We start from the raw sequence: 23,769 nt of genomic DNA on the forward strand, positions 1-23,769 counted from the left end.
GACTGCGAGATCATGACCTGAGCCAAAGTCGGACACTTAACCGACTGAGCCACCCAGATGCCCCTCTTTTTTTAAATTTTAAGGAGGTTTCACACCTAGTGTGGAGCCCAATGTGGGGCTTGAACTCATCACCCTGAGATCAAGACCTGAGCTGAGACCAAGAGTTGGTTGGATACTACCTGACTGAGCTACACAAGTGCCTCGAACCTTAGTACTTAGTATAGTGCCTGGCAGATAGTAGGTGTTAAATATATAGTTGAATGAAAAAACAGGATCAGGCAAATCTGTGGTGTTATAATTTAATAGCATCTTAAGTTTCTAGTTTTAAAACTACATAATTTTTTTAAAATGATTAAAAAAATTTTTTTAAATAAATATTTATTTTTGAGAGACAGAGCACAAATGGGGGAGGGGCAGAGAGAGAGGGAGATACAGAATCTGAAGCAGGCTCCGGGTTCTAAGCTGTCAGCAGAGCCCAATGGCCCAATGTGGGGCTTGAACTCACGAACTGCGAGATCATCTGAGCTGAAGCTGGACAAGTTGGATGCTTAGCCGACTGAGCCACCCAGGTGCCCCTAAAAATTATTTTCTTTTCTGCTTGTTAAATGGGTTCAAAAAATTAAAAAAAAATTTTTTTTTAAAACGTTTACTCATTGTTGAGAGACAGAGAGACACAGAGCATGAGCAGGGGAGGGGGTAGAGAGAGGGGAGACACAGAATCTGAAGCAGGCTCCAGGCTCCGAGCTGTCAGCACAGAGCCTGACGTAGGGCTTGAATCCACGAACCATGAGATCATGACCTGAGCCGAAGTCAGTTGCCCAACCGACTGAGCCACCCAGGCGCCCCAGATTGGTTCAAATTTAATTGGATAGTTCTAGATAACTAGGATATAAATATATTTTGGATTGTAAGTCCTAATTTACCTGAGGGAATCTAGATATACCTAATTTATAAATTATTGTGCTGCATCTACATACACCAAAGCACTGAGCAACAGTCTAATACCATGTTCTTTCATAATGCAAATCAAGGGCAAATGAGATAAAATTATAAACCCAAAGTCAATCTTGATTTCAGGCACTCTATATAAATCTCTAAAGGGTATTATCTATCTTCTTTTTTGAAGATGTTCTTTTGTAATCAATTTATGATATCATAATCTAATAATTAATGTTTATTGAGGATGTACTTTTTGCTAAGAATGGCATCAAGACATTTTATATACATTATTTCCTCTGCTCATTTCTGCCTGTTGCGTATGTATCGTTATCCCTAATTTATGGATGTGGAAATAATGGTTAAATGACACATAAAGTTACACAGCTAGTGCTGTAGCCAGAATTGAGCTTTAATCTGTCTGACTACAAAGCTGACTCTTTCCTATATACCATATCACACTGCCAGTTAATGCCATGAACTTTTTCCTGTGCCAGTGTTATTCTAATCAAAACCTTATCACACAGATTATTCACCCATCCAATGAAACACACACAAAAACGAAAACTTTCATACTCTTCAATCTTTTGGCGAAGAGCCTCACAATCTTCTCTATAAATCTGTATCTTGGGTCGGTAAACATATTGACTTAACATCACGTCTTCTGGAGTAGGTGGTGTGTTTACAGTAAACTGGAACAAAAAGAAAATCAGTCCCTCAAAACTGGTAGTTTGAAGACAAAACCATGGTTAAAAACTGTTTCACATTTCAGAGTGCTTATTTTAAAAAGTCATAAAAGAAAAATTTGATTACCCTATGAAATTGATATACCCAATAATCTAGTAGTTAGAATTTGAATTCAAGTCTCTGACATCAAAGTCCATTTCCTACATTTGTTTAGTGGATGTTCCATTCACATGCGAGTCAAAGTGGTTTGAAAATGGTTATGTGTTTTTTTAAGAAAATCAATACCTAAAAGTTAAACTTATCAGGAACTTTCATTAAAAGAAAAAAGATGCCAGTTTCCCAGATTTTTCTTTTCAACTCCCATTCTCTAGCTCTAATCCATACTTGTGTCTCAGTTTAGATTCAAAATTTTCTGGCATATATAAAATAAGGTAGTAAAAATATAGTTATTTTTAAAAACGTTTTATAGCTCTAATCCAATGATTTTTTTTTTTTTTATGATTTTATTTTTGGGGCACCTGGGTGGCTCAGTCAGTTAAGCATCTGACTCTGGCTATTAGCTCAGGTCATGATCTTGCAGTTTGTGGGTTCAAGCCCCACGTCAGGCTTTGTGCTACCAGTGTGGAGCTTGCTTGTAATTCTCTCTTCCTCTCTCTCTGCCCTTCCTGTTCTCTCTCTCAGAATAAATAAAAAAAATAAATAAAAAAAGATTTTATTTTTATTTAAAAATATTTTTTTTTTTGGGGGGAGCCAGAGAGACAGAGTTTGAGTGGGGATGGGGCAGAGAAAGAGGGAGACACAGAATCCAAAGCAGGCTCCAGGCTCTGAGGTGTCAGCACAGAGCCTGATGCAGGGCTTGAACTCATATACCTTGAGATCATGACCTGAGCTGAAGTTGGATGCTTAACTGACTAAGCCACCCAAGCACCCACATCTTTATTTTTTAAATATTTATTTATTTTTGAGAGAGAAGGAGGGCATGAACGGGGGAGGTGCAGAGAGAGAGGGGGACAGAGGAGCTGAAGTGCACTCTGCACTGACAGCTGTGAGACTGATGTGGAGCTTGAACTGACAAACCATGAGTTCATGACCTGAGCTGAAGTCGGATGCTCAACTGACTAAGCCACCCAGCTGCCTCAATTTTACTTTTAATCTCTACATTGAACATGGGGCTCAAACTCAGAACCCTGATATCAAGAGTCATTTGACCTTCCAACAGAGCCAGCCAGGCATCCCAAATCCAATGACTTTTTGATGTCCTTGATGCAGTAATGGAAAAACCAAGTCAGCTCCTTACATCACATTACATATAAAAACCAAACCAAACAAAATCTCACAACTGCCCATTATTCATAGGCAGTATGGCACAGAATAAGTCATTTTACCACTCTAAGAGTTGGTCTCCTCATCTATAAAATGGGCACAATATTGACCAGCCTCTCAAGATTATGGTAAAAGTTATTTTTTTTAAAGGTTACTCAAGTCCAGAGCCTGATAAAGTGTTCTAACAAAATGTTAGCTTCTTCTCACTTTCTACTTTTATTTGATAAATTAAAAAGAACTGAATGAGGTTTTAATCTCCCTTCTCTGTCTCTAACACATCTTCTAGGAGATACTAGAAGTATTTACTAGAAAGTATAAAATAAAATATAAAAGTACTAAGTAAAGTACTTATAAAGTATAAAAAATGCTAAGATCAATTATAACTGAAGTTGATTCTCTTTCTTAAAGGTATATTTAAGGCTAGATTTATAAATAAAAATCAAAGCTCCATACACTGGCTCAAAAAGAAATGGCAACACTAGAACACAGATTATGGTTTTTTTGTTGTTGTTGTTTTTTTGTTTTTTGTTTTAATTTGGAAGAGAAAGAGAGAGGTAGGGGGAGGGGGCAGAGGGAGAGAAAGAGAATCCCAAGCAGGCTCCATGCTCAGCACAGAGCTTGATGGACACAGGGCTTCACCCCACAGCCCCAGGATCTTGACCTGAACTGAAATTAAGAGTCATATGCTCAACTGACTGAACCACCCAGGTGCTCCCCAGATTGTGCTTTTTTTAATTTACATTTTTGTTTCGAGAGTGACAGAGAGAGCATGAGGAGGGGAGGGGAAGAATGAGAGGATACAGAAAGAATCCCAAGCAGGTTCTGAGCTGCAAGTGCAGAGCCCAATGAGGGGCTCTACCTCACAAAACTGTGAGATCATGACCTGAGCTGAAATCAAGAGTCAGATGCTTAAGCAACTGAGGCACACCCAGACTGTAGTTTTAAAGCAAGGATTTTTCACTCAAAGAAATCAGGCCTCCTTGGGAAAATGGCTAAATGCCTTCATATAGGAGTCAAATGCTTGGGTAAAGGAATATTTCTTTTTATAGAAGTATTTGGACAATAAATGAAAAATAAATAATAGAATTAGTTTACAACTACTACTTTACAACTCCTAATTACTAGATCTAGATAATGATCATTAATGGCTGCCTATTCATCATTATCACACATTATTTCCTGATGGAAGAAGGACTATAAAGCGAACTTGAAAAAAACTCTGAATCTGATAAAGCTTCTGCCACTTTACAAAAAATACAAAGGATAGATAAAAGTTGGGTGTGCACAACTGGCAAAATCCATTTAGTGGTAAACTCTACAAAAAAAAAAATAATAATAAACCTGGTTTCTTCACTAAAAAGAAAAAAAAAAGGAGACAGAGATGGAATGGGACCTTACAGTTTAGGAGATGACTAAAGATATCAACCAATCATATTATTTTGACCACATTTGGGTCTCAATTTAGTAAACTGGAAGGAAGATAATGCTGAAGACAATGAGGAAAAGAAAAATACTGATTGAATAATCATTTTAAGGTATGATTATTATGTTTGGATATGTTTTTAAAATATGAGTCTTCATCTTTTCAGGGATATGTATTGAAAACCAGATAAATTGATGATGCCTGGGATTTGCTTCAAAATAACAGGAAGGAGGCAAAGAAATGCAGAGACAAAACAAGAGTTGATAAATTTTGAAGTTTGGTGATGTATACATGGGGAGATCATTGAACTATTCTCTATTTTTGTCTATGTTTGACATTTCCTATAATAATAAAAGTCTCTTTACAAAGGGTAGGGTTCCTCCTGAACCTTCATAACCACCAGTGAAACACAGGGCCATGTTCCTAGAGATTCATCAGGAGTACAAGTGTCAATGGGTACCAGGCTCATGCACTGTGGGTACATATGGGCTGCAACTGTCCATGCCATATGCACAGTTGGGTTAATTTGCTGCACCGTGAACCCAGGACTATGTACACCAGCGACCCTCCTCCCCTGACTTATCTATTTTGATTAAGTACCCAATTTATGCACAATCAGCTCTTGGCTATTTCAGGCTTGGCAGGGGTACCTGCAATAGTTCCTTGATATCCCTGAGGAGGGTGTAAATTATAGTACTTCTGCCTGAGGCACTCCCTGCACATAATGAGCATCATGGGACACTACAAAAGCACCATTTGCTGGTGATGCCTTCTGAGCTCCTGTAACTGAAAACACATATGGGAGCTGTATATGTGTCTCTAAGGGGTAGCACACACTTCCCCACTTGCCTCAAGAACATTCTCCTCAGGGGTGCCTGGCTGGCTCAGTTGGTAGATCATGTGACTTTTTTAAATGTAATCTCTACACCCAACGTTAGGCTTGAACTCACGGCCCCAAGATCAAGAGCTGGATGCTCTGACTGAGCCAGCCAGGCATCCTGAGCATGTGACTCTTGATCTTGGGGCTGTGAGTTCAAGCCCCGTGTTGGGTGTAGAGCTTACTTTAAAAAAAAAACAAAAAAAGAGAAAGAAAAGAAAAAGGAAGGAGAAAAAAAACCACTTTCCTCAGTTCCACCCTAAAATAGACTCATAGTTATCCAAGTCCTGGATCAGACGCCCATAGCTGTGAACTTCATTTTCAATGGTCCATATGTACCTCTTTGGCTTGTCCCTACTTTGGAATTTTAAATTTCTTTCCTGGATAGCATAAACTCTCTTTCCATCTCTATGGGTTTGTTACCAGATCTATTTCCCTAACACTGATCCTCCTGACCTCTGCAAGGCCTGAGAGGAAAGGGGAAGATTCAGACCTTAAGGGTAGCTAACCTAAGGGTTAGCTCCTTAAGTGTCCTCTTCTTCACCTCTTCTGCCAGCAGCGTCTCTGCTCGTATAGTTCCCCTCTGCTTTCTCCTAGTCCCCTGGTACTCTTTCTGCTTTTCCTAAGAAGTTGTAGACTCTGGAGCCACATCTAGGCAGCTTTCTACTCCACATCTACAGGTGAAAGAAGAGGATTCTAGTGGGAATCTAGTGGATAGCTATAGTGATAAGAATAATGAGGTTGGGGACACAAAAGATGTGTGCCCATTTTCTCACTTTCCATCTTTGATTCACACTTCACATTTAGATATACAATTCTCCTGGAATTGATTTCTTTCTAAACAGCTTTATTAAAGTTTAATTCACATACCATATAATTCATACATTTAAGTATACAATTAAATAATTTTTTAACGTTTATTCACAGGGTTGTGCAATCATCAACCACAATCTAATTTACAGCATTTTCATCCCCCTGTAAGAAACCCTGTACCCATTAGGTGTCACTCTGCATTCTCTTCCACCCCCATTTCAGCCCCAAAAAACCACTAAGTTCATATTTTGGTTATTATGAATAGTGCTCATGTACAAGTTTTGTGTGGATGTATATCCAGTTCTCTTGGGAATATACTTAGAAGTGGAATTGCTGAATCTTATAATAGTTCTATGTTTAACTTTTTGAGAAAATGCCAAACTGTTTTCCAAAGTGGCTGTACCATTTTACATTCCCACCAGCAATGTATGAAAGAAAATTCTAATTCCTCTACATCCTTGCCAATACTTTATTTCCTATCTTTTTGATTACAGCCATCATAGTAGTTGTGAAGTGGTAACTCATTTCTGTTTTAACTTGCATTTCCTTAAGGACTAATGATGCTGAACATGTTTTCTTCTACTCGTGGGCCTTTTGTATATGTTCTTCAGACAAATGTTTATTCAGATCCCTTTGACTACTTTTTTTTAAGTTTTTACTTATTTGTTTATTTTTGAGACAGTGAAAGTGCAAGCAGGAAAGGGGCGGAGAGAAGAAGAGACAAAATCCCAAGCAGGCTCTGTGCTGTCAGCACAGAACCCAACACAGGGCTTGAACTCAGGAACCATGAAGTCATGACCTGAGCCAGCATCAAGAGTCAGACGCTCAACCGATTGAGCCACCCAGGCACCCCTAGATTCTCTTGACTGTTTTTTAATTAGGTTGTCTTTTTATTATTGAGTTGAAAAAGTTCTTTATATATTCTAGATAGAAGTCCTTTATAAATGTAGGATTTGCCAATGTTTTCTCCCATTCTGTGGGTTGTCTTTTCACTTTCTTGATGGTATCACTTGTGGCACAAACGTTCTTTTTTTTTTTAAGTTTACTTATTTTGAGAGAGACAGAGATAGTGCAAGTGGGGGAGGGGCAGAGAGGGAGAGAGAATCCCAAGCAGGCTTTGTGCTGCCAGCGCAGAGCCTGATATGTGGCTGGAACGCACAAAGCCGCGAGATCATGACACAAGCCAAAACCGACTCTTACCCGACTGAGCCACCCAGGAACCTTTTAGACTTGATTTTGGCATCTTTCTCATAAACCAAATGTCCATAGATGTATAGGTTCATTCATCCTTCCGTCCCTCCTTTCTTCTTCCTTCCCTCTCTCCCTTCATTATTTAAAACAAAAACTTTATTTATTTTTATTTATTTAAAAGTTTATTTATTTTGAGAGAGAGACAGAGCATGAGCAGGGGAGGGGCGGAGAGAGAGAATCCCAAGCAGGCTCCATGCTGTCAGCATACAGCCCGATGAGGGGCTCAAACTCACGAACCATGAGATCATGACTTTACCTGAAATCAAGTCAGATGTTCAACCGACTGAGCCACCTAGGTGCCCCAACAAAAACTTTTTTAAAAGCTCTATGCCCAGTGTGGGGCTTCAAGAGTCATATCCTCTACTGACTAAATCAGCCAGGTGCCCCTGTGTAGGTTCATTCTTTAAAAGCTAGATAGAACTCATCTGGTTCTAGTGACAATTTTAGTGGTAAGTTATAAAATAAAATTTTCGATGAGAATAAAAGTTTTCCATGTCTTAGGTTAATTTCGGTAATTTATATCTTGCTAAAAAATCATCTGGGGGCACCTGGGTGGCTCAGTCGGTTGAGCGTCCAACTTCGGCTCAGGTCATGATGTCACCACTTGTGAGTTTGAGCCCTGCATCAGGCTCTGTGCTGACAGCTCAGGGCCTGGAGCCTGCTTTGGATTCTGTGTCTCCCTCTCTCTCTGCCCCTCCCCAACTCACGCTCTATCTCTGTCTCTCAAAAATAAATAAACATTAAAAAAAATCATCTGGGTCTTAAAATTTGTTGTCAGAGTTGATGGATTTAAAAAAATCATTTTAATCTCTGGACAGGTCTTCTTTCTCAACCATCTATATTTTAGCTCTCTCTTTTTCTTTCTTTTTTTAAATGTTTATTTACTTATTTTGAGAGAGTGCATGCACTCATGCACGCACAAGCAGGGGAGGGTCAGAGAGAGAGAGAGAGAGAGAGAGAGAGAGAGAGAGAGAGAGAGAGAATCCCAAGTGGACTTTGGCTGTCAGCACAGAGCCCAATTGTGGGACTCTATTGCATGAACTGTGAGATCATGACCTGATGACCTGAGCTGAAATCAAGAGTTGGATGCTTAACTGACCAAGCCACCCAGGTGCTCATGTCTTTTTTTCTTAATTAGGCTCTTCAAGGGTTTTCTTATTTTATTGTTTTTTCAAAGTACCAGTTTTTGGATTTGCTATTCTTTCTACTAATTTTTGTTTCCTGTCTCATTAGCTTTTACCATTTATCTGCATTAATTCTGTCTTCATGTCTTTTTTATGGATATTATTTTATGGTTCATTTTCCGATTTCTTTTTTTTTCTTTTTTTTTTTAAATTTTTTTCATGTTTATTTATTTTTGGGACAGAGAGAGACAGAGCATGAACAGGGGAGGGTCAGAGAGAGAGAGAGAGAGAGAGACACAGAATCTGAAGCAGGCTCCAGGCTCTGAACTGTCAGCACAGAGCCCGACGCAGGGCTCGAACTCACAGACCGCGAGATCACGACCTGAGCTGAAGTCGGACGCTTAACCGACTGAGCCACCCAGGCGCCCCTCTTTTTTTTTTTCAGTATTTATTTTTGAGAGAGTTTGTGAGTGCATGGTGTATACGCATGCATGAGTGGGGCAGAGGCAGAGAGGAGGACAGAGGATCCAAAGCAGGCTCCATGCTGACAGCACAGATCCCGATGCGGGGCTTGAACTCATGAACCATGAGATCATGACTTGAGCTGAAATCAAGAGTCAGACGCTTAACCAAATGGGCCACCCAGACGCCCCTCATTTTCCAATTTCTTAAAGTGAGCATTAAAAATTCCTTTATTTTTAGGTTCTCTTCTATAATAACAATGATATCTAATACTTTTAATTTTCTGTTAAATATAATTTTTGCTGTATTTCACATAGATTTGTATTAAATATTCTCCTTTACTGTGCTTTCTTAATGGTCTTGATTCCCTCTCTGATCTCACAGTTATCTACAAGTGTATTTCTCAATTTGCAAGAAGGTTAAGAATGTTTTAGTCCTTTTATTAGTTCTAATTTTATTGGATTAAGATCAGGTGATATTGTCCGTAAAATCTCCATTTTTTTTTCAGTCTGTTAATACTTTCTTTGTGGTCAAGGGCATAACTAATTTTTATAAATGTTCGACAGACTTAAGAGAAAAAAATATTCCTATTAAATTTTTCTATTAATCTTTTAAATTGAGTTTGTTGATTATATAATTCAAACATTGTATAATCTTACATAATTTTGATTTTGAAAAATGTTTATTAAAAATTTTTTATACTTGGATTTTTATAATAGTGTGAAAAAGTATATGTTCAAGAAAAAGGATCAAAGACAAAATACATAGCAAGGAATGAGAAAAAATAAAATTTCACCTTATCAAAATCTATGACACTACAAAAAATCAATTTTTATGCTAAGCACAATATACCTACTATAGAAAAACTTTCTGCAGGAAAATATGCTTCCTTAGATTCTTTTTCTGTTTTGTATAAACACATATTTTGATGCAGTCTAATAAGTACAATGCATTTTGACTGAGATAACTATTTTGTCAAGAAATTGCACTTACTCTGGTTGGGAGATTGCTCTGTCGGGGTTTCTGTATCAAAATGTGGACCTGAAGAAGTATAAAGAACTCCTTTATTGTAATTTTCCCATCTTTGAGTTTCTGAGGAAAGAAAAAAAGTTTGCACAACTATTCAAAGTGAGTTCTTTTTGACTATAACACCCTACTTTGTTTCTAAAAATTTTTTTTTCAACGTTTATTTATTTTTTGGGGGACAGAGAGACAGAGCATGAACGGGGGAGGGGCAGAGAGAGAGGGAGACACAGAATCGGAAACAGGCTCCAGGCTCTGAGCCATCAGCCCAGAGCCCGACGCGGGGCTCGAACTCACGGACCGCAAGATCGTGACCTGGCTGAAGTCGGACCCTTAACCGACTGCGCCACCCAGGAGCCCCATGTTTCTAAATAGCTTACAGTATATTTGTGGAAATATCTAAATATCTGTACTATACATGAAAAGATTTTATCTAATAGTATTTCTTAATGTTATTCAGTAACAATAGAATTAAGAACAAATTATAAAACATAGGTCTTCTAATTGTGATTTCTACTCCATATGACTAATGAACATGCTGGGTCCTTAATAAAAAACACTTGTTTTCTGTATAGTTGAAATATTTCATAATTAAAAAAACATTTTTTTAAGTTTCTTTTTTTTGAGAGAGAAAGAGTGAGCAGGGGAGGGGCAGAGAGAGAGAGAGAGAGGGAGAGAGCTGATCAGCCTGGGGCTTGATCTCTTGAACTGTGAGATCATGACCTGAGCCAAAATCAAAGACTTGGACAGTTAACCGATTGAGCCACCCAAGCTCCCCTAAAAAAATTTAAAAACAAAAAGAGGAAAACAGTTGCAACAGAAACGTAAGTATTTTAACATACCTCCTTCAAGCTCTCTTCACAAATAGTGTCTCTGAGGAACTGTGATTCCATTTGACTATTGTGGTGTGCTAGAGGTAAAGCAAATTCAGGAGATGAACATGTCAAAACTGAATTGTAAGCTTAATTTTAACCATCATTCAGGTTTATATGTGTGGTTCATTCTATTGAAGATATCCACTAGGATCTTTTGGGGAAGAGAGTCATTTATAGTGCAAAGTATATCACAATTTTAAGGCCCCATTCAATGTTTCTCTTACCGTTTATAGTCTATCACTTCTCAATTTATTAAAATTACTAAGAATTAAAAAGAGACTAAATATTTTACTTATCAATTAGCTATAACTCCCAAAAAGCTTAAATAAATTTTAAATATCTCCTAAACTGAAATACATTTATTATTAGTCAAGTAAGCAGATGACTTCTATTATTTAGCCTTCATTAAGATCTTACTGCTGAAGTCCAGAGAAGTCCCATCGGCCTTGATCGAATCCAGAGAACTGCTGCAACTACATGGTGTCCTGCTTAGGCTCTTTATTAATACACTGTTAGCATTTTTATCTATATCCCCTTCAGCATGGTGATCAAAAATCTGAAATTATCAATTAAGGAACATCATCAGCATGAAGTTAGGACTTTGTATACCTATAAATAACTAAATGTTTGTTAAATGCTAATACTACTTCTTAACATAAAACTTATCTATAATTTATATGAAATACCTCAGTAACAAATTAGAATAATAAGCAACTTATTAAATCTTTAAAGTAATTTATTTAAGAATATATAGAAATCACCTTGTGCATTATACCGCATAAGCAAATGGTTTCTCAGATGTGTCTAAGTTAAAGACAGATCCAATGAACTGACAAATGTTGACCTATCCAATTATTTAACTACTAGCTACCAGGGTCAGGGCTACCACGCTGAAATAAACCAGCATAGAAAATTGGCTATACATAGTGGCTCTGGCTAGAGCACAAAGAAACTTACTTCCAGGCTTTAGTACTTCTTTCCCCAGGTGACCAACATTCCTTTGGCTGATGTCAAATAAGGGATGTGGTCTTGCTTTTACCATTTTAGCCATTTGACTTTACAGCCTTAAACGCCATTTTCACCTACTACTTACATAAGTTTTGAAGACAACATGTTCTTGGTCTAAATGTTAGAATGTAATCTCCATGAGAACTGATTTTTTTTTCCTGTAAATTCTCATTGATTCATTCCCAGCTCCTAAACAATACCCAGGACACAGCAGATATTCACTATCTACTGAACAAAATAATACTAATTTTTGGGGCGCCTGGGTGGCTCAGTCAGTTGAGAGTCCGACTTCAGCGCAGGTCATGATCTCACACCTCGTGGGTTCGAGCCCCATATCAGGCTCTGTGCTGACAGCTCGGAGCCTGGAGCCTGGAGCCTGCTTTGGACTCTGTGTCTCCCTCTCTCTCTGCCCCTAACCCACTTGCATTTTATGGAATCTTTTTAGTTTTAAATTTTCTATCACTGATACTACTTCAAAGCTTCATTTCCTCAGGACCTCATATTATAGAAGTACTAAAATAATTTTCTAAGCTCACGCACATATTTCTTAATAGCATTTAAACTCTGTTTTCTATCAATCTTTGATACTTTCTAATCTTTATTTCTCCACCTATACAACTCAATTTGAGTGATAGGTTTCATTCTAAGTTATCTAAATGAGTATTCCTTCAACTTCAAAAAAAAAAAATCTATGACCTCTTTCATAAATTCAGAATCTCACTTACTTCACCTTGAGATACTGGGCTTGACTTAGGCATTCTCTCATTCACTAAAGAAATGGACTCTCAGCTTTCACATATCTTCATTAGCCAAGAAAATTCAAGCAGGCTTTTCTTTATGCAGTTTGCATAACAAAAAGTTGTTTTGTTTTGTTTTTTACCCTCTAGATATTTAGAACACTAAAGATAACTTTTCAAACTACATACACCCTGCCTGGAGATTCTCATATGCAAACACACAATGACAAATTGCACATTTCAGCATTAATTTTTATACTACTTCCCATTTCATTTTTTTGTGATTTGTCACTTCAAATTGTTAGTCAAATAATTTCTTAACATGCCACACACGATTATTTCCCCAGCCCTATAGTTGGAAATAATCAATTCCTGCTCATCAACTTCTGCCTTAAAATTAAAATTCAAGGGCCGCCTGTGTGGCTCAGTCAGTTACTGACTAAAGATTTCTGCTTAGGTCATGATCTCAGGGTCATGAGTTAGAGCCCTGAATTGGTGTGGAGGCTGCTTGGGATTCTCTCTTTGCCCCTCCCCTGCTCGTGCACATGTGTTCTCTCTCTCTCTCAAAATAAATGAATACATATTTAAAAAAATAAATAACATTCCTTAGTTCAAGACAGAGCTTACCTCCTGATCTTGTGGAGTATCACTAAACCTAATCTCACTTTTTCTGATTTTTGTCTCATTCTGAATATCATCTTCTTCTTGTGTCCAGGTTCTTTTTTGGCTATTACTGGTTTCTCTTATTTTATTTTCAGATGGTGAAATCTCTCTTTGATATGTCTCAATCAAAGCCTTTTCCTCAGTTTCTACGATAATAGAGTCTGAGGAATTAATCTCACCAGGGTATATAGGAAGGTTTTCCTCATTTATATATTGAGATGGACTTAAGTTCAGCTTAGTTGCAACAAACTCAATGCTTGATTCCTTACTGAAGACTGGTTGAGTTTCTAAGTGACTTAAATCAGCTGTATCTCCTTGAATCTGCTTCAGGTCGTCAATACCAGTGACACTACAATTTCTCTTATTTGGCAATCTGGGCAAAAATATTCCCAAAGAACGTCTCCTTACTTTATCTTTTACAACTGTGAGTGGTACAGAGACAGTTTCAGTTCCATTATGAGAAATTTTATTTTCTTTATCTCTATCATCTTCAACAGTGCTGGACACTGTGTTAATATTATGTATTTCTGTAGCTTGCTCTGTACTCATATGATTGTGTGCCTTATTTACCAATGCAAGTAATTGTTCTGGAGAAGGTGGTATATGAGCAGTTTGGAAATCTAAAAATTCTTCAGTTTTTCCATTCAAATTATTCAGATTTGATTTGACACTACTAAAACTTGCAGTATTAGATGCAATTTCAGGAGATGATGCTTCTCTAGAATTAGCATGAGTGTGAATAACTTGCTTAGTCAAGTCAGAGTTACTGTGGAAATCTGTATTGTATTTAGCTGCCTGAATATTTTTCCTCAGCTCTTTTTTACAGGCTATAGTATACTGTTGGGCATTATTGAGCATTTTGGACTCATTTGCACATGTGGGTACAGAAGAATTTCCCATAACAATATTTAAATCCTTATTTCCAGTGTTAGACAATACTGTTTCATCTTTATTCACAATTATTTGTCCTTGTTGAGATAATGGAGGTAGCTGGGTTGAGAGATGAGGCTTAGAAGCCACACAGACATCATCAACAAAGGTCATCTTTAAATTATGTTCTGCCTTATCAACAAAGCCCTCCATTTGATCCTTTGGGAGCTTAAAAGATACTCGCTTTGAATTAGGTTTAGTTACCTCCCCCAGATCTTGCCTATATATTAAAGTTTGATTAGCTATCACATTTTGGGGCTCCTTAATCAGATCTTGATCTTTGAGCACTGTTATAGCACAGTCTAAGTGTCCTTTGGTAATGGTTTGAGTAACTTCTTCCTCTAACAAAGAACAAGAAGCAGAGAGAGGCAGTCCCTCAGATTTCAAGTAATATTCATTGGCTAAATTGTTTGCATAAACAAGATCGTTTTGCATTGGGCAATTACTGGCTTTCTCATCTTTATCATCTGAGGACATGACATTCCCCTCCAAATTGTCAAAATAGGAAATAGCATTTGGTAAACAGGAATAATTATCACTGGATCCACACATAGCAGTTGCATGACTGTTTGTAAAATCCATGTTTCTTCTATCTGTACTATTTAACTGACAGCTTTCAGTTTTGGCTTTTTCCAATGTATAGGCCTGGTCTACAACTTTCCCCCTGACCTGCTCATCCACAGTCCTATTGAATTTGATCATTTCTAACTGACTTTGACCCCCAGACAATGTATTAATAGGAACGGAGGGTATCACATGATGTTTTTGCTCAGAGTAAACAATTTTGTTTTCTACAGCCAGTGCTTGTTTTTCAGTGAGTTCTTGAATAGAGTGACCATCATTATGAAAAGAAATACCCAAGGTTTTTCCTTTAGCTATTCCAAATTTAGGGCACTCTTGAAGAATTTCCTCTGTGGCTTGACAATCAATGAAAACAGTATGGGATTTGGTAACTTCCAGATCACAGTGATTATCTACAAACATTACAGTTTTGTCCATAGGCCTAGTAGTTATTTTATCTGGTGAGACAGTTTCACATTCTAAGGCAGTTGTGTGACTTCTAGTCATCTCCATGTCATCCTGCCCACATGTATACAAAACAGTTTTAGAAGTTCCTGCCAAAGGCACCAAACAGGAATTCTCTTTATCTTCCAGGACACTTTTGTTACTTATTTTCACTGTACAACTTTGGGTGATATCCATACCATTTTTATCATTTTTGAAAAATGCAGTTTTGTCATTTTTGAGACTAAGGCTTTTCCTTCTCTGACTTTTGCGTGATACAGTATCATTCAGAAGTTCAGGCTTTGGTACATCTTTGTCATTTTTCCAAACGGTTGATTTAGGCACTTCCATGTTATCACCAGTTATAAATCCTACAGCTTTCTCTATAGGACCAATGTTAGGCCATTCTGTCAGTGGTGTTAGCTTGTTGACTTTTGCTGCTGAATGGTCACTTTCACCATTCTCTGGAAAGAAAACACTGTCCTCTGCAGAAGGAAATGTCACTCTTGGCTTTTCTGGGCTTTTTCTTTTGCATAGTTCAAAGTCAGGTCTGTCTGTAAGCACAGTCCTATCCTTTGCTTGGTAGTCAATGAAAACAGTGTGGGACTTTGTCATTTCCAGTTCATTGTAATTATCTACAAACATTACAGTTTTGTCAACAGGCCTAGTGATTTCGTCCAGTGAGACAGTTTTACATTCTATAGCAGTTGTGTGACTTCTAGTGACCTCCATGTCATCTTGCCCACACGTATACAAAACAGTTTTAGAAGTTCCTGCCAAAGGCACCAAATGAAAATCTTGTTCATTTAATAAAGGTTTATGATTTATTTCCACTGTAAAACTCTTGGTGATATCCATATCATTCTCATCACCCTCTGAAAATACAATAGTCTTATCAACTTTTAGTCTGCCAACACTTTTCCTTCCACAAATTTTGACATCTTGCTTTTCATTCAGAAATCCAAGTTTCTGTATACTTTTGTCCTCCAACACATCTATGTTATCATTAGAAACAAATACTCCAATTTTCTCTGCAGGAGTTTTACTACATTTTTCGACTTTTACAGCTATCTGTTTGTTTACTGTTGTCAGCTGGCTGTTAGTATTTTCTAAATCAGTCTTACCCAATACTTGTACCTCAGAAGGACCAAATCCAATGACAACAGTATGACTCCTGGTTAGATCCATATTTTGTTCTTCCTCTGAACAAATAATTGTCTTGTCATGAGAACAGTCAAGTGTGGGATTGCCTAAACTTTTCCTTAGTGGCTCAGGCAGTTTAGAATTCTGGCCTGGTGCAGATTTCACTGTGTAACTGTTAACAGCAATATTATGATTTTTCATGGTAGACTGTCCTTCTAATACAGAAAATGACTCTGTGGTAGGAAATAAAGGTTGCTGACATAAAACTGTATTTCCACTATTTCCCAGTGTTACTTGTTTCTCAAGATTTCCACCAGAGTATACCATATTATGGCTTGTTGCTATGTCTTGATTAGCATCAGCTGAGTGAGGAGAATCTTTGTCAAGATAGGGTGCAATCTTGAAAACTTGATCTTTGTCTTTGCCCCAGGTGTCAGTTGGGGTGTTTTTAGATATTTTGTCTGGCTGTTGGGATGGTTCCGTATGACTTTTGGTCATTTCTTCCCATTCATTTGAAGAGCTTTTGCTTTGAGAGTGAAATTTACTGGTATTCTCAGATGTTAGATTGTAAGATGCAAGAGGAACTTGACTTCCTAGGTTAGTTGTGTGGCTTCTAGTCAAATCCATATCTTCATCTGTGAATATTTCAGTCTTTTTGTCAGTCAATGAAAAGGATGAAGAATTTGCCAGGCTCTGCTGTAATCTTCCCTTAAATTCATGAGGAACTGAGCTACAATTTATATTTATTTCCTCATCCTCTGACATGGTTTTGAGATTTTGGAGCATCATTTCTTTTTCAGATACTCGTGTGTCTGCTCTCTGTATGTTTGTCTGATCTTGTTTAAAAATCTGATTATCTATTGCAACTGTATGACTCCTGGTAATGTCCATGCTATCCTCTCCTAAATAAACAGTTTTCTCTGTGACAACAGACATGGTATCTGGATTGGGATATATTTTAGAATAATTACTCTCATTCTTCAGTAAATTTTTCTCTTCTCTCATACCTGAGAGACACTTGGTTAGTTCCATAGCATCATTACTGCTAGAACAGAAAAATGTTTTATGATCTTGAGTAGCTGGGCTCACACATATAGATTCTGGGATCATGGCCAATGTTCTGGCATCTTGGTTAGAAGTCTGTGTGACTATGTGAGTTTCTGTCTCTGTAATAGGACTTCTGACAGTATGTATTTCACCCTTGGGGTTGAAAGAAGGGTCTTGAAAAGCAGCACTCAGTTTATTCTTTAAGAATGTCTTCTTTCCTGGAGCTTTAGTTCCATAAGCTGTTGGCATATCCATCATGACATTCTGAGTTTGATTTTCTGTATTAGATAAATTATCTGCTGAGGGCAAATTCTGGATAGTGTGATTAACTGTCAAGTCCATAAAGTCATTGCCATAAATTGTAATATCATCACCTTTAAATTCCCTTAAGCTGGTCTCACTGGATGTGGGAACCAAAGTCTGAATATTGGCTGTATGACACTGGGTGAAATTCATCTCATCATCTTGTTCTCTAAAGATTCTAGTCATATTATTGCTATTTTCATCTACCCTAAGAGATACATGCATTTGATGTACAGAAGAGGCCCTATTTGATTCTTTGGGATGAACAGATATCTCAAAATTTTCTTTATCCGGTCCTGTTAAAGCATTAGATTTTCCTGTTTTCAATCTTTTTATGAAGTCATTAAAATTTATTTTCTTTTCTGAAGAAGTGCTTTGATCCATGGAAAAATTTAATTCCTTTTTCATTCCTAAATCCTTAGTATGGAGCTTTAAGTTAGCCAGAAATGATGTGGTATCTATCTTAGTGGATTTTTCACTTTTGGTACAATCTAAAAGGTCTTTGGTAATCATCACAGTGTGACTTGTTGTTAGATCCATCTGGTTTTCATCTGAAAAGACGACTGTCTGGTCATGTGCATGTTTCTTTTCATGGCTGTGTTCTGCAACTGAAATCTATAATGAAAGCAAAATGTAGGAGATTAGATCAAATGCAAACTTTTAGAAAGGTATTTTATAACATGTACTATATACAGAGTACTATGTAAACAATCCTCAACGATGGTTTCATGATATACTGTTTATCTGAATCAGTGACATGGTATGTAGCATATTTTTGCACAAATTGAAAGTCAAGGTTAATTATACACCTACTAGAACGACTAAAACATGAAAAAGACTGACGATGTCAATTATAATAAAAATTCTAATTACTAATTAGATAGGTCATTCTCATGCTAAATAAAAAAGACTGAGAAAGGGATAAGTGCATGACAGCTAATTTATAGTATGCTCTACTCTTAGAAGTTGGGTTCTTTTTGAATCTTAAAGCAGTGGTTTTATTTGTAAGGATACAGCCTAACTTCTTGCTACTCAAAGTACAGTCCGTGCACTAGTATCATCAGGAGATTAGAAGTAAAGAATCACAGGGCCTGTGCCAGATGTACTGGAAAAGTATCTATATTTCAACAAAATCCTGAGTTCATATGCTCATTACAGTTTGAGAAGTCCTGATATAATTAATATATTTCCCTATTATTTATACTGGTTGTGACTGAACTGTCCTTAGTTAACTGAAAAGGTAAGAAGTTTTCCAGTCTATGCTGGTCCACTTTGGTAATTAACCACTAAATCATGCCATTACCATTAATGTTTTTGTGTGTTAACTATCAAGGGAGACTAAAATATAAAGGCACATGCATGAACTCATACCTCTCTCTGTTGCATCTGAGACTGAATGGGAGCACAAAGCAATGTGTTCATTCCTATTGAAAAAGAAGAAAAAACTATAGTCAATAAGAAAAAATATATTATCAAGAGCCTGATTTTTCTTTCTTTAGGTTCTTTATCATTTATGAGTATTTACTTAGTATTATCAGTTACTAAGCCCTTCATAAGAACTTAGGTATTAAATTTCATTAAGACTTCCAATTGTCCCATTTTAGGGACAGAGAGATCAGCGATTATTATATTCTCTATGTGACTAAAATATTTTTAGAATGTGGTAAATTTGTTTTATCAAAGTTTATTTATTTATTTTGAGAGAGAGAGAGCAAGTGAAGGAGAGGCAGAGAGAGGGAGAGAATCCCAAGCAGGCTCCACGCTCAGCACGGAGCCCAATGCGGGGCCCAATCTCACAGCTGTGAGATTATGACCTGAGTCAATATCAAGAGTTAGACGCTTTAGGGTGCCAGGGTGGCTCAGTCGGTTGAGTGACCGACTTCGGCTCAGGTCATGATCTCATGGTTTGTGAGTTCGAGCCCCGTGTTGGGCTCTGTGCTGACAGCTCGGAGCCTGGAGCCTGCTTGATTCTGTGTCTCCCTCTCTCTCTGCCCCTCCCCCACTCATGCTCGGTCTCTGTCTCAGAAATAAATAAACATTAAAAAAAAAAAAAAAAGAGTTAGACACTTAACCAACTGAGCCACTCAGGCACTCCTAGGATGTAGTGATTTAAAAAAAAAAAATTTTTTTTTTAATGTTTATTTATTTTAGAGACAGAGAGACAGAGCACAAGCAGGGGAGGGGCAGAGAGAGCCAGAGACAGAATCCGAAGCAGGCTGCAGGCTCTGAGCTGTCAGCACAGAGCCAGACGCGGGGCTCGAACCCACAAACCAGGAGATCATGACCTGAGCTGAAGTCAGACACCCAACCGACTAAGCCACCCAAGCGCCCCACGGATGTAGTGATTTTAAAGGGGGAACTGTAAAGTTGGAAAGTTTGGAGTACTTTTTTTTCCTCTCCATTTTATTTTTATTCTCTGGATAGTAGAGGTTACATGGGAAAGAATACCCAGCTGATGAGATAGATATGTTAGAGTAAGGAGTAACTGGGTGGCTCAGTTGGTTGAATGTCAGACTCTTGGTTTCAGCTCAGGTCACGGTCCCAGGGTCATGGGATTCAGCCCCATATCAAGCACTGCAGGGAGCCTGCCTGAGATTCTCTTTCTCTCTGTCCCTCTCCCTGACTCACGCGCATTCTCTCTCATAAAAAAAAAAATAAATAAAATAAATGAAATGTTAGATAAAGATTTTGAAGCATCTTTTATTTTATGTTAAAGAATCTAAAATTTTTTTTTAAATGTTTATTTATTTTTGAGAGACAGAGCATGATCAGGGGAGAGGCACAGAAAGAGACACAGAATCCAAAGCAGGCTCCAGGCTCTGAGCTGTCAGCACAGCCCAATGTAGGGCTCGAACTCACAAACCCCAAGATCATGACCTGAGCTGAAGTCGGACACTTAACCAACTGAGCCACCCAGGTGCCTCTACGTTAAAGGATCTAGATGCTTCCATGATGAGATGTGCGTTTTATAAAAAATAACTCCAGAGAAGAAGAAAGTAGATTTAAGAGAAGGTGAACCAATGAGGAGCTGCTACAATATTGCAGATATAAAGAGGATGAAAATTTATGTTTGGGTAAGAGAAAATGAGAATGAAAATAAGAGATTAGACTCAAGACTTTTTGAATTGAAATATAAAGATTTAGGTCACAAATGGACTTTTGAAATAGGAAGGGATTGAAGACGCTATATAAAACAGGAAATACATTTTATAATACTTAAATTTAAAGGCAAATCTTTAGACCATTTTTTTAAGTTTTCATTTAAATTCCAGTTAGCCAAGTGGTTAACATACAGTGCAATATTAGTTTCGGGTGTACAATATAGTGATTCAACACTTCCATACAACACTGGTACACATCACAAAAATCTTTAGAACATTTTAAAGTGTTTATAGCAGGGCACCTGGATGGCTCTATCAGACATTAAGCATCCAACTTCAACTCAGGTCATGATTTCACAGTTTGTGAGTTCGAGCCCCACATCGGGCTCTGTAATAACATAACACCTCAGAGCCTGGAGCCTGCTTCAGATTCTTTGTCTCCCTCTCTCTCTGCCCTTCCCCTGTTCATTCTCTGTCTCTCAAAAATAAATAAACATTAAAAAAAAGTTTTAAAGAGTTTATGGCAACCCTGATTGAATATGATGAGGTAATTATAGGCTTTTTTATTTAAAAAAAATTTTTTTTAACATTTTATTCATTTTTGAAAGACAGAGTGTGATTGGGGTCGGGGCACAGAGAGAGACAGACACAGAATCTGAAGCAGGCTCCAGACTCTGAGCTATCACACAGAGCCCGAAGTGGGGCTCAAACTCACAGACTGCGAGTTCATGACCTGAGCTGAAGTTGAATGCTCAACTGACTGAGCCACCCAGGTGCCCCATTATAGGTTTTTTGTTCAAAGTCTTACTTATATATCAAGCTTTCATTCATTTATCCAACAAATATTTACTCAGAACCCATTATATGCCTCAAAACTCAACTACCTACCAAGGCACAAAGAATAAACAAAATTTCTGGACTCAGAGTTCCTAGTTTAATAAGACAGCCAGAAGTAAATACCTGAAATACAATGTGTAAATTCTACAAAAGACTTGAGACATAAAAGGTATGGTATGATAGTACAAGACAGAGTGATTCCTTGGTTTTGTCAGAGAAGGCTCCATTTAACCCAGTACTACTTAGTGTGTGGTGCCAATCTGTGAACTGCCTGTTACCAATTCATGATGAAATAAGGAGCTTGCAACCAATGTAAATCATGTGATATTTCCTTCATCAAGAAAGTTTTACTAAGAAAAAAAATGTCACCTAACTCAACAGTAGCTTACTGCCAGAGTTGATTTACATTATAGTGCAAGTTCCTTTTCTGTCATGGACTATAACACTTTGTGGACTGGCTATTTTTTTTTTTTTTTAAGATTTTATTTTTAAGTAATCCCTAAACCCACTGTGGGGATCAAACTCACAATCCTGAGATCAAGAGTTGCATACTCCACTGACTGACCCAGCCAGGCACACTGGACTGGCTATTTTGAATAGGACTGAAATTAAGCTAAGTGAAAAACTAAGTTAAGTGAAAAATGAGAAGACCGATAGGCAATTTGGAATAGGAAGGTCACTTCAGATAAAGAAACAGCATTTATAAATGGATACAGGCAGAAAAAAAGTCAACATGGAGAACTATAAATACTTTTTCATGGGCTAGAACAAAGTATGTCTATAAAGGGCAGGAGATAAGATTGGAGAAGTTGGGGCACCTGGGTGGCTCAGTTGGTTAAGTGTCTGACTTCAGCTCATGCCATAATCTCAAGGTTTATGAGTTTGAGCCTCATGTCGAGCCCCACGTCAGGTTCCACGCTGACAGTGTGGAACCTGCTTGGAATTCTCTCTCCTTCTCTCTCTCTGCCCCTCCCAACTCACACTTTCTCTCTTTCTCTCTCTCTCTCAAGAATTAAAAAAAAAAAAAAAAAAACTTAAAAAAAAAAAACTTAAAAAAAAAAAAAGATTGGAGAAGACCAGCCAAATTACAAAGGGCTAAGCCTATGCCAAAGAGGTGGGTTTTATCCTATAAGCAAAAAAAGTGTCATTGAACAATTTTAAGTCAGTGGGTAATATCAGATTTAGAAATATATAAAATGGTTCATAAGGATAAGAAACTAAGTACAATAGTACCCCACAAAAGAATAATGATTTGCAGGTAACAGATTTGCAGGACATTTAGGATAAAGAATAGAGTGAAACCAAGTGGATATGGGGAATGAGGAAAAGTTCAAAAATGACTCAACTCCTGACTGGAGTGAATGACTGAGTGTGAATCCAAAAATAGAGAAAACAAGAGGAACAGCAAGTCTGGCAGAAATAACAGAAGTTTGCAAAATATCAAAGTGAAGATTTTGTGTAAAGAACAGAGTTCTCTTTACATTTTTTTCCCACAGTTCTTTTACACATTATTTTGTCAGAAATTTGGATAAAGAGAAAGGTATGTGGTAAGAAAAGTATTGTGGTCATACTCACCAGTAATCTCACAGTAGTTATCTTCTGGATTCTTGTTCCTAAAAATTAAAAAGTATTTTCAAAATCTATACCCCAAACAATTACCAAGTATCACAACAGTTAGAAAGGGTAGGGAAGGTCTAAGGATTTCATAGGGTGACTGGCAGAAAAATACAAAGACAGCCTTTAAAAAGACTCCTCTGATGGAAAAAATTACAAGGCAATTAAAGGACCCTTTTCAGATTGGTCTTAAGGCCTTGTTAATTTCAAGGATACTATAAAAATATGCTTAATATATGCCACTGTTTTCTTCAAAAAAACAACCTATAAAGCGACTCATTTTCTAGAAATTCATCCTGAAAACCAAACAAAAAAAAGGTAAAACAACCCAAATGTCCATCAATAGGCAGCTGACTAAATGCTGATGCAGACATACAACAAATTATAAAAGATTGAGGTATATCTATATATAACAACATGGAAAGTGTTACAAGACATACTATTAAATGTTCTCATTTTTGTTTTAAAAAAAAAAACTAAAGATAAACATCACTTGGAAATACATTTAAATTTCTGCAAGGACATCCAAAATTATCAACAGTGGTTAACTGTGAAAAGCCTAAGCTTAGAGTATTTTCTGCATCAGT

The 23,769-nt window shown here is 37.4% G+C and overlaps 1 protein-coding gene across 6 annotated transcripts in view; it reads right to left on the reverse strand.

The window, feature by feature from the left end:
- The window catches only part of KNL1 (kinetochore scaffold 1), a 67,630-nt gene that overhangs the window by 17,492 nt on the left and 26,369 nt on the right, over window positions 1-23,769 (reverse strand). For all 6 annotated transcript variants that reach the window (XM_045059525.1, XM_045059526.1, XM_011283064.4 and 3 more), the window contains 7 exons: window positions 23,144-23,181; window positions 19,002-19,054; window positions 13,167-18,245; window positions 11,212-11,350; window positions 10,762-10,829; window positions 9,890-9,988; window positions 1,513-1,628 (listed from right to left, as the gene is read on the reverse strand). In XM_045059525.1, coding sequence (XP_044915460.1) covers window positions 1,513-1,628; window positions 9,890-9,988; window positions 10,762-10,829; window positions 11,212-11,350; window positions 13,167-18,245; window positions 19,002-19,054; window positions 23,144-23,181 — 5,592 coding nt within the window. The remainder of the gene's footprint in view (window positions 1-1,512; window positions 1,629-9,889; window positions 9,989-10,761; window positions 10,830-11,211; window positions 11,351-13,166; window positions 18,246-19,001; window positions 19,055-23,143; window positions 23,182-23,769) is intronic.

The sequence above is a fragment of the Felis catus genome, chromosome B3 (assembly GCF_018350175.1).
Source record: "Felis catus isolate Fca126 chromosome B3, F.catus_Fca126_mat1.0, whole genome shotgun sequence".
Classification (NCBI taxonomy): domain Eukaryota; kingdom Metazoa; phylum Chordata; class Mammalia; order Carnivora; family Felidae; genus Felis; species Felis catus.